The sequence below is a fragment of the Myotis brandtii genome, unplaced genomic scaffold (assembly GCF_000412655.1).
Source record: "Myotis brandtii unplaced genomic scaffold, ASM41265v1 scaffold691, whole genome shotgun sequence".
Taxonomy (NCBI): Eukaryota; Metazoa; Chordata; class Mammalia; order Chiroptera; family Vespertilionidae; genus Myotis; species Myotis brandtii.
In genome coordinates, this window is record NW_005370704.1 from 1,200,840 (window position 1) to 1,211,390 (window position 10,551).

A 10,551-nucleotide genomic window follows, 5' to 3' on the forward strand; every position below is an offset into this window, starting at 1 on the left:
AGCGGCATTAGGTGCCACCCGCAGCCTGGACTGGGGGAGGGGGGCTCGGCCTGTAGGACCCGGTGCAGCTGCAGCGTGCCTGGCGGGGGAAGCTGCCGGAGGGAGGGCTGGCTGTTCCTCCTCCGCCCGGGCCAGCCCTGCACCCAGAGAAGCAGTTGGTGATTCCTCTGCTAACTGCGGCTGGAGGAGGGCAGGCCTGGTGGTGCAGCGAGTCCCTGCTGGTGGCTGTCGGCTGAGTCGGCAGTACTGTCATGGCCCTGGCCCTGCCCCAGGCCCTCCTGCCCTGGGGACCCTGTGTTCTGTGACTCAGAACTTGGGGGGAGCTCAGGCAGGAGCTCTTTCCTCTCCTGCCGGATGCCGCAGCTCAGGCCCTGGCGGGCACGGGCCCCAGGCGAGAGGTCAGGTTTGGCAGAGCCAAGCCTCCCTCTCTGCGGCTGGGTGCCAGGAGCCAGGCCTGCCAGACGCCACCGTGTCCAGAGCTGCTTTCCTGGAAGAGAGACAGCCTCCCGCTGAGGACCGCATGCTCTTTGCCGTGGGGGGCCTGCTCACACTTTGTGGACCTGGATCCTGCCCTGAGCCTGAGCTGAGAGAGCTCGGCCAGACTGGACGGGTGCGCGCGCTCGTGAGCGTGTGGGTGTGGATGGCCTCCTCCCGGTGCTGCGAGCCTGAGAGCTCGGCTGGGCCTGGGGAGGCAGGTGAGCTCCCCGCTCACTCGGAGCCTCCGTGTCCGCTGATGGACTCGAATGCTTCCCTTCGTCCCTATCCCTGGCCTGTCCTGACCCAGCTCCTCCTCCCTCCTCTCGAGCAGCAGAGGACCCAGGGGGCGTCTCCTCTGGGGAATCCTCGTCCTGGGGCTTCCGGGGTGACAGACGACAGGGCCTGGCTGGTGGAGGGAGGGGCAGGCCGGCCTAAGCAGGGGGATGTGGCTGGTCCGTGCCCCCCAGAGCCTCCTCCGGGGACCGAGGTGCTGTCATCTGTGTGTGTAGGTGTCTGAGCAGTAGGGTCGGCTGTGCCCTCTGCATGCTCAGGCCAGAGGCCAGGCGGTGGTTTCCTGTCGCAGCCCCTCCCTGGTCCCTGCCGCGGGGACCTGAGCTGTGCTGTGTCACCCCGCGTCACAGGGAGTTCGCCAAGGAGCGCGAGCGGGTGGAGAACCGCCGGGCCTTCCTGAAGCTGCGGCGGCAGCAGCAGATCGAGCGGGAGCTCAACGGCTACCTGGAGTGGATCTTCAAGGCTGGTGAGCGCTGCCTGGCGCCGGGCCTGTTGGCTTCCTGTCCCAGCCCCGGCCTGGGGGACACAGGGTGTCTGTCCCGGTGGAGAAGGCCCAGGGGGCCCGCAGGTTTCTGGGAAGCAGAGGCAGAGGCGCGCTGCGTGGGGGCTGCGTGGGGGCGGGGCAGGCAGGCTCGCCCTGAAGCTGTGTGGCTGTGTCTCTCGCAGAGGAAGTCATGCTGGCCGAGGAGGACAAGAACGCGGAGGAGAAGTCCCCCCTGGATGGTAGGTCACCCCTGGTAGCATTTCCTCCCCACGGGTGGCCACGCATGCACAGGTGCGTGGTGGGGCAGGAAGCTGTCTGCCAGGCCAGGCCTCTGCACATCATCATGTGCGCACATGCCTGGTAGAGCCCTTCCCGGGAGGCCCTGCGATGGTCAGCACGTGCTCCTGGTGAGCCCTGTGCCGTGGGTCCACACAGCACAGCCATGCCCGCGTGGTTTCAGCCTGGGCATCGCGGGTACCTGTGCTCACAGCTTGGCCCCGAGAGCTTGTTGTGCAGGAGGCAGTGCGGCTGTGACAGCTCCCACGCAGGTGCCTCACAGTGAAGTGGAGGGAAAACTGCAGTGGCTCGGCCCCGCTGCCCACATCTCAGGTGCCCAGTAGCAGCCGGGCTGGTGCTTCCATCTTGGCCAGCGAAGACCTGAGCGTTCCCGTCACCATAGAGCTTTCTGTGGGACAGGCTGCTGCTGCACCTTTAAACCTCAGGGCAAACCAGCTGCATCTGTCTGGGCCCAGGGGAGGCCGCCCCAGGCTGCCACCGAGAGACACTGCCTGGGGCCACGGGGCAGGGTGGGGCCAGCTGGGCCCAGGTCACAGGTCACAGCCCGGGGGCAGGAGGGCTGCAGCCTGCACACCCCTCCCCCTCAGGACGGGGCAGACCTGGCCAGGCGGAGGGGTGTCTGTAGGGCCCCAGCCAGGCTGTGAGCAGGTCTGCAGAGCTGGCCTGACCTCTGGCCTCACCTGGCCAGCCGTGCAGGCTTGGGGCTGTGCAGGCCGGGCCTTGCCCAGCCGACCCGGTCACCTGGGGGCAAGGCCGTTCCCAGGGAGAGAAGGGGCAGCAGGAGCCACCGTCATACCTCTGGTCCCTTTGCTTGAGCACCAGAGTCATCCGCGTCCCCATGCCTCCGTCTCAGGCAGGACGTGGGAAGGGCCCAGGCCCAGGAGGACGGCGGATCCTCTGCGGGGCTGAGGCAGGCAGCCTGCACAGCTCACGCGTCCCCACCTCTGCCCTTTGCTTAAAGCAGTGCTGAAGCGGGCGGCCAACAAGAAGAGCCGCAACGACCTGATCCACGCCGAGGAGGGCGAGGACCGCTTTGCAGACCTCTGTGCTGTGGGTGAGAGTCCGGGCTCGCCTGGCTCCGTGGGCAGGGTCTGGGACCCAGCTTCCTGCCCGGGCTGCCCAGCTCTCTGGGCCCCTCCTTCCCCACTGCCTGCCCCGCCCAAGTAAGCTAGTTCCGTGCCCACCGCGGGCAGGAACACGGCGTTTGCCCGTGTGTGCCCTGGGGCAGCTCCTGGAGGCCGCCTGTGCCCAGGCCTGAGCTCGCTGGTTCAGCGCACTCGCTGGCTGCGGGCTGCTCCTGGCTCTGCCGTTCCCCCGGCCGCTGCTGGAACCCACAGATGGTGGCCTAGATGCGGAGGCAGTGCCAAGGGGTGTGGAGTGGTTGGATTCTGGATATATTTGGAGACCAGCCCACGGGGTTGGCTGACCAACTAGACGTGGGCGTGAGAGAGACATCAAGGTGGCTCCACAGGACAGAGGAGCCAGCCCACGTGGGGCTGCGGGCAGTGTTGGTGGGGACTCACGTCCAGCCTTGCTTTGGGACACGCGAGTTGCACCGGGGGAGCTGGTGGGAGTGCGGGAGGCCTGGTTTCCCGGCGGAGGCAGGAAACGGGCACTATCGCTGGGGAAGGTGTGGCAGTTCCTGCTCCTACTGCCTGGCCCGTGGACTGGGTGCTGGGGGAGGGGCCCGAGGGGCCTGGTGCAAACATGGCCATGGATGCCCCTGCGTGGTTGCCTTTGCTGAGCAGGGGAGTGTGTGGCTGTCTCCTGTGGGCACAGGTGGGTGTGGGGAAGCCAGGCGGGGGTTGGGGGGAGTGATCCCGTGGAGCCGGCCCCGGCAGAGCGACTGTTCTCCCGGCACGGTCAGCTGGAGAGCGGGAGGTGAGTGGTTGGGTTCTGATACATCGGAGACCAGACCACGGGGTTGCTCACCGGCCACATGTGCTCACAGCATCTCCCTGAATCACGTGTCCTCTTCCCCTCCTTCCAGGGTGGCCATGGTTCTAGGTACGTCCTGTGTGGGTCTGTGAGTGTGTGTCCTGGAGGGGGGTGTGTGTGTGAATGACCCAGAAAGGGATGGGGTCTGAGTGTGGCTTCACGGACCAGGCTGCACTGCGGCTCCCTGTGCCCCTCGCTGCCTGTGAGGAGGGAGCGGGTGTCTGGCCTTGGCCTCGGTGCTGTGCAGCCCTCAGCAGGGCCGCTGGGAGCGCCCGTGGCTTGAGCAGCTCTGGCTCCTCGGCGGTGGCTGTGGCTGTCTGGACGGGGCTGGAGGCTGTGTCCCGGCTCAGCTGGGGAGGCTGGGGTGGAGCAGCGTCTTCCTCGGGTGGGACGGGCGTGGCATCTGGAGTGCCTGCCAGGAAGCTGCCGCTAGGGTTCCGGGAAGGGCTGCCAGGCCTGGCTGTTGGGCTATGTGGGCTGACTAGGGTGGTAGCTGCTGCCTGATGCAGCTGCTCCGCGTAGACGCGTCTCTTCAAGGCCTCGGCCTGTTTTCATCTCTGAACCCAGAAACGCCAGCCTGATGGTGTGCTTAGCATGCACACACACACACACACACACACTCACACACTCACACGTGCGTGCACACACGTGCAGATGCGCTCGACATCATGTGACGCATATGCCCACACTCCCCACCCTCCTGGGACCCGATGCCCACGCCCAGGGGCTTTGAGCGGCACGCACACGCCAGCCCTGAGTGCAGACGCTGGAGAAATCCTGAGGCGGGCGGGGCGCGGCTCACAGCCAGACCCTGCCCTGCTGACCCGTTAAAGAAGGCGGGGGCTCGGGTGCAGCGGGGCCCCAGGCCGCAGGATGGAGCCGGGTGGCCTGGGAGCACAGGGCTGTGTTCCTGGAAGGTGGCCAAGGGCTGGAGACAGACCACGTCACCCATCGCAGCCCAGCACCGATGAGATGCTGCTGTCCTTGGTGGAACGGGCAGGGCCAGGGCCCATGCAGGGGTGCAGGGGCCAGTGTCCTTGAAGGTGGTTTTATGGGGGGTGAGGGCACCTCTGGAGGAGGGGATGTGTCCTGGGGCTGCTGTCCCCGCACATCCTCAGCGAGCCCCCTCTCCCCAGGGTCCCCCTTCGCCCGCGCCAGCCTCAAGAGCGGGAAGACAGAGGGCTCGTCCTACTTCCGCCGGAAGGAGAAGATGTTCCGGTTCTTCGTGCGGCGCATGGTGAAGGCGCAGAGCTTCTACTGGGTGGTGCTGTGCGTGGTGGCCCTGAACACGCTGTGCGTGGCCATGGTGCACTACAACCAGCCCCAGCGGCTCACCACTGCGCTGTGTACGTAGTGGGCCCGGCCCCCGCTCCTCCCCAGCCACCTCCCGGATGCAGCCTGGAACTCCTGGGCCATTGCCCATGACCTTGGGACGCCCTGACCCAAGTGCCCCCACAGGCTGCTCAGGCCCATCCCAGGGCTGCCCGGGCCTCGGACCTGGGCCCTGGTTCCAGGAAGCCGAGCTGATTGGCTAGACCTTACCTTTCGGGGGGTGAAACGAGGGAGGGTCTGGGCACTGGGGGGAGTGGGTTGGATGGCCAGGCACCAGCCAGTCCAGGCAGACCTGGGTACTCCCTGTGGGGCTTCAGACCTATGGGCCAGGGCACATAGCTGCTCGTGTCATTTGCCACAAGGTGACGCTCCCGCCGGGTCCCCGAGGAGGGGCAGTTGGGCTCCCGGGGCTCCCCTGGCCGTTCCCACCCTCTTTCTGATTGGCTGGTCCTGGGTGTGTCCATAACCAGGGCTGACTTACAGCCCTGCGTCCGTGAGCCGCAACGAGGGCCTCGGGGGTCTGAGTCCCGAGTGGTCTCGGCCTTGGTGGCCGTTCCAGGAGGTCGAGGAAGGTAGCAAGGGCGGGGCTCCTTGCTCGTCCAGGCCAGGGTGACCCCCAGGGCTCTGCAGGCCACAGGGGGCTGGAAGCTGAAAGAGCTCAGAGCTGTGGAGACAGGCCACTGGTGGGGCCGTGCCTGCAGTGCCCGGCTTCCATCCTGGCTCCCCCCAGGGAGCTCTATGCGCCTGAAGCCACTGAGCCCAAGAGCCTTTGTCCAGTCCTGGCCCTGCAGGCCAGCCCCACACCCCCGGGGGACACTGAGCCGGGCAGCTCCTGAAGGCTTGAGGAGCCGTGGACGCTGACGGCTCCACAGGCCCTGGGGGATGTGGGAGGGCTCCAGGCTAGTTCCCCACATCCGCTTCGAAGTGTGTCACGTGGACGGCGGGGAAGGGCAGAGGCAGCAGAGCCAGAGGGCCCGGGAGCTTCTGGGAGCGTCCAGCAGGCAGCCGGGCTCAGGCTCGCAGACCACGGGGACTGAAGAGCAAGCGACGTGCACTGCACGGCCGCTCCGGCCTCCCCTGCAGCGCACGAGCCTTTGGAAGGAATGAATGAGTGAATGAGTGCATGGTCCCCTTCCTCGGCCTCAGAGGAGGCTGAGCATGAAGCGCAGGGCGGGGCTTTCTGGGTGCAGACAGGCAGGCAGGGCTGCCCTTCCGCAGCCGCTTCGCCCCGTCCGTGCCCCTGCGGCCGCTCTCGCCATCTCCTGGAGCAGGAGGCGTGTCTGGGCAGCGTCAGCTTTGAGCCTGTGTTAGTGGCTGGAAGGCCCATCTCTGTGGCCTCCTGCCCAGGACCTGAGCTCTGTTGTGGGGACCTGCGAGGGGTGGGGTGCCTTTGTGATCGATCACACATCGCGGGTGGCCAGGAGCCTCGGGCCTCCGGGTCGCTGGGGCCTTGTGAGCTGCCCTTCGGGGCCGGCCCAACTTCCCCTGCCCCGCCCCCACCCTGTAGGCAGTCATTCAGGGCGGCTGGGGGTCCCTCTGCCCTGAGCTGTTCCTGCCTGAGGGTCAGTGGGTGTCCTTGCCTCTGACCTTGGCCCTCAGCTTCTGCAGGAGGCTCCTGGCCTCCTCGCCCGGCCTGGGTGCCCTGGTGATGCTTCGGTTGGTTCAGAGGAGGCTTGCTCCCTGGGCTGGTTGTCCATGTCCTCAGACCATGGACGGAGGGTCCCCTCCCTGAGCCCTTGGACCGTACAGACAGTCGTGTGTCCGTCTGAGGCTGGCCCAGGGGGCAGTGGAGTTGGTGTCCCTGCTCGCCCGGAGTGCAGGCAGCTGCAGACCTGCCCCGATGGTGCCGCGGAGGCTGCAGTGAGCGCGGTGAGCGCGGGAGTGAGGTGGTCTGGTGCGTGGTGGCAGGGGCGTGGGGCCCTCGTCACTGTCTGTTTCAGGAGCAGCTGGAGGTCCAGAGGCCGGAAGCCTGGCCGGTGGCTGCCAGCTGACCCTTCGTACCCTCTCACGGCCTTGGCCTTCGTGTGGGCGCGGCTATGGGTTCTGAGCTGGGGTCGGAGGGCACAGAGCCGTTGGCCCGTTGTATGAAATGAGCCAGTTCCAACTCAGTGCTTGGGGAGGAGGCTCAGCCGGACCTGTCCGACGACGCCCGGATTCCTGGTGTGGCCGTGGCTGGGCCAGCGGGTCTGCTCTCTGTGGCCTCGAGCAACTCTGGGCTTTCTTGCTCCGACTCCTGCGCCCCGCTCCCACCCCCCCAGGCTGGGCCAGTGTCTGTGCCTGGAATCCCCCACCTGGCTCCCAGCTCAGCATGTCCTCCCTGCCGTCCTGAGGCCCCGGAGGGTCCACTCGGCCAGTGGAGGCAGCGGCCACAGGAGCCTCTGTGTGACTCACAGAGCGAGCAGCATGCTGGTCGGGACTGGGGGTGCTCAGGGTGCAGGGGCAAACTGAACAAAGTTCAAACCCAGCCTGGTGCTGGGGGGGGGTCCATCCGAGCGTGGCGTGGGGCAGGGACTAGGCAGTGGGGTGGGTCCAGGCTGCCCCGCCATCTGCCCTGCTCTGGGTACCCCGAGTCCCATCCGGGAGCTCACGGCTGAGCCTGTCTCACGTCCACGGCACTGGGCATGCCCCGCCTTGGGGACTGGAGTGAGCATCTCTGCACCCCCGTCCTCGGTTGTCCCTGCCTTGGCCTGAGATTTCAGGGCTTGGGGGCCGCAGGCCAGGCTGGAAGGCTCCCCTGAAAGGCCCGGGCCTGGTGTCCTCTGGGCTGGGCTGGGCTGAAGCCGGAGGGAGGAGGCTTCGCGCTAACCCCCTCTTCTCCGGCTTCTCCTAGACTTTGCAGAGTTTGTTTTCCTGGGTCTCTTCCTCACAGAGATGTCCCTGAAGATGTACGGCCTGGGGCCCAGGAGCTACTTCCGGTCCTCCTTCAACTGCTTCGACTTCGGGGTGAGTGAGAAGCCTCTGCAGGGTCAGCGCTGGGGTCCAGGCGGCCGAGCTGGACCTCGCTGGAAGGTGCAACAGCCCCGCCCACTGCCCCACCCAGGGGGACCCAGGGGACTAAAGGACTGTACCCTGTGGTCAGCAAGGCTGTCTGTGCACGGCAGGTGCAGGTGACAGGGAGGCCTGTCCTGGCCGGGCCCTGATGGGTGGGGTGCTCCGTGGTCTGCCCGCCTGTGGGACTTCTCCTTCCCTTCCGTCTGTCACTCCGTCCGTGTCCTCCTGGGCCTGTGGGCCTGCAGCTCCGTGCCAGGCGTGTGCTTGAGCTGCCGAGGAGGCAGGCAGGGCGGAGCTGTGGGGGGCGCCGTGCACACGTGGGGCCGAGTGCGCCGGAGCCTGACCCTCCTCCCCTGCAGGTCATCGTGGGGAGCATCTTTGAAGTGGTCTGGGCGGCCATCAAGCCGGGAACCTCCTTTGGGATCAGTGTGCTGCGGGCTCTCCGGCTGCTGAGGATCTTCAAGGTCACAAAGTATGTCCCCTGCCTGCTCCTGGGGGGGGGGGGGCGGTGCAGGCAGCATGTGTGTGTGTGGGGGGGTGTTGTCCCGGGAATTCATGGGGCTGGTTTGCTCTCCGCTGTCTGGAAACTCTTTCTGTGGCTCATAATTGTATAAATACAGAAAGTGACCGAACCGGCCAGGCCAGCAGCCCACATGACTTCATCTCGGCCTCATCGGGGGCACGTCCGTCCTCGGGATCGTCCCGACGGCCTCGGTGTCGCTGGCGGCCTCTCTAGCTCACATCAGCCTCCCACCCATCAGTCCCTCCTCGCCGGGCTCTGCCTGGCTGACCTGAGCCACCTGGCCCCTGGCCCGCTGTCTGCTCCCATTCATCCCACTTGGTTGCTTGTGTCACTGTAGCAGCGAGTTGCTCTGTTTCGCCCACAAGGAGGCTGAGGTGGGGCAGAGATGGTGCAGGGAGTGAGGACAGCTGGGCTGGACCGCACCTTCATGGCTAGAGCTGTGGTGACGGAACCAGGAGACAGCAGGCTGGGCCCCGGCTGCCTGAGGGCAGGAGGCTCCTCCACGTGAGCGGCTGGGTGTGGGCCCACGATGCCCCAGCGCGGTCTTTGTGCAGCTGCCTCGGCCTGGGCCACAGCCGCTGCGGGACCGGGAGCACAGCTGAAGCCGGTCTCCCGGGGTCTGGGCTGATCACAGTGCCTGGAAGGAAAGCTGGGTGCTCTGGGCTCTGCACAGTAGGAGCCGCGGTGGAGGGGGTCAGGCTCTCTGAGGGTCAGCAGCCAGGCTGTGGGGAGACCCGGGAGAATGAGGGGGGGTGGGGGGGTGGAAGGTGCTGAGGGGACTCGGGCCAGGCTTCACTCCCCGCTACAGCGGTCTTTGCAGGGAGGGCCGTGGACTTGACTACATCCTCACGCAGGTCCTCTGGCTGCCACGCAGCTGTCCTCACACACAGCGCTGCCCGGGGCCCTGGGGGTGTGGGGTGTTGGGTGAAAGGGGGCCTGGAGGAGCAGCTGCCTGAGGGGGGGGGGCGTTGTTCTGCTGAGTGGAGTGACCGGAGCGGGTGTGAGGGGCCCGTCAGCCTGCACATGTCGGCTGTGCCACCCCCGTGGGCCCCGGTGACAGGGATGGCGGTCGAACTGCCGAGAAAAGCTCCGCCTCCCTCCAGGGGCGTGGCCCTTAGGGGTCAGAAGGTCCCGAATCCACAGGTGTGACACAGAGCGGTTGAAGGTGGGGTCCGGGTCCAGAGCTGGCCTCCCCTGCCGGGTGCAGCCCTGCGCTCAGACCGCCCGCCGCCCCGACAGGTACTGGAACTCCTTGCGGAACCTGGTGGTGTCACTGCTCAACTCCATGAAGTCGATCATCAGCCTCCTGTTCCTGCTCTTCCTGTTCATCGTGGTCTTCGCCCTGCTGGGCATGCAGCTGTTCGGGGGACAGTACGTGCTGGGGGCGGGAAGGGGCGCTCAGGGCAGCTGTTTGGGGGACAGGACATGCCGGGGGCGGGAAGGGGCGCTCAGGGCAGCTGTTCGGGGGACAGGACATGCCGGGGGCAGGAAGGGGTGCTCAGGGCAGCTGTTCGGGGGACAGGACGTGCCTGGGGCAGGGGTGTGTGCTCAGAGCAGTGGTGCTGGCCCAGCCGCCTCTACCTAAAGGTCACCCACGTGCAGCCTGTGAGGGGCTGCGGCCGCGGGGCAGGTCCTGGCTCCTGATGGGCTGCCTTTCTCAAGGCTTCTTGTTTTTCTCAGGTTCAACTTTAAAGAAGAGACTCCAACAACCAACTTTGACACCTTCCCCGCCGCCATCCTCACTGTCTTCCAGGTAAGGCCCCAGCCTAGGCCTCTCTGTCCTGCTCGGCTCTCCTGGGCTGGGAGGGCCGCCCTCCCGTCCCTCCTCAGGCCTCTGCAGCGCAGACAGCCCACTCGCCAACTCCCCACACGTGACAGAGGAGGGCGGGCCGCGGGGCCCATGTCCTGTGATGCCCCCGGGAGCTCCACTGCCACCTCTCAGCCCCAAGGACCCGGGACCCAGCGGCTGTTTATCCTTTGAGAATAAAACAGCAAAGCGCCCAAGCTCGCTGTCATCCAATCCTGTCTGCAGGTGCCCCCCACCCCCGTCTCCGTGTGCCTAGGGCTCCCCTGAGGACCCTCTTGCTCGAACACTTACCCCCTGGGCTGTGGCTCCACAGACGCCCTTGCCAGCCATTTCTGTCCACAGACCTCGGGGCGGCAGGCCTGAGCCGAGCAGCGTGGGGGCTGGCCCTCGGGCACCTGGCAGGTGCACGTG

The 10,551-nt window shown here is 66.8% G+C and overlaps 1 protein-coding gene across 1 annotated transcript in view; it reads left to right on the forward strand.

Moving 5' to 3' along the window:
• The window catches only part of CACNA1B (calcium channel, voltage-dependent, N type, alpha 1B subunit), a gene marked incomplete at its 3' end in the record, with an annotated part of 138,429 nt that overhangs the window by 46,233 nt on the left and 81,645 nt on the right, over window positions 1-10,551 (forward strand). Inside the window, exons 8-15 of the mRNA XM_014529697.1 lie at window positions 1,119-1,234; window positions 1,435-1,491; window positions 2,514-2,603; window positions 4,624-4,833; window positions 7,650-7,762; window positions 8,170-8,282; window positions 9,573-9,704; window positions 10,014-10,086. Of these exons, the coding sequence (XP_014385183.1) occupies window positions 1,119-1,234; window positions 1,435-1,491; window positions 2,514-2,603; window positions 4,624-4,833; window positions 7,650-7,762; window positions 8,170-8,282; window positions 9,573-9,704; window positions 10,014-10,086 (904 nt within the window). The remainder of the gene's footprint in view (window positions 1-1,118; window positions 1,235-1,434; window positions 1,492-2,513; window positions 2,604-4,623; window positions 4,834-7,649; window positions 7,763-8,169; window positions 8,283-9,572; window positions 9,705-10,013; window positions 10,087-10,551) is intronic.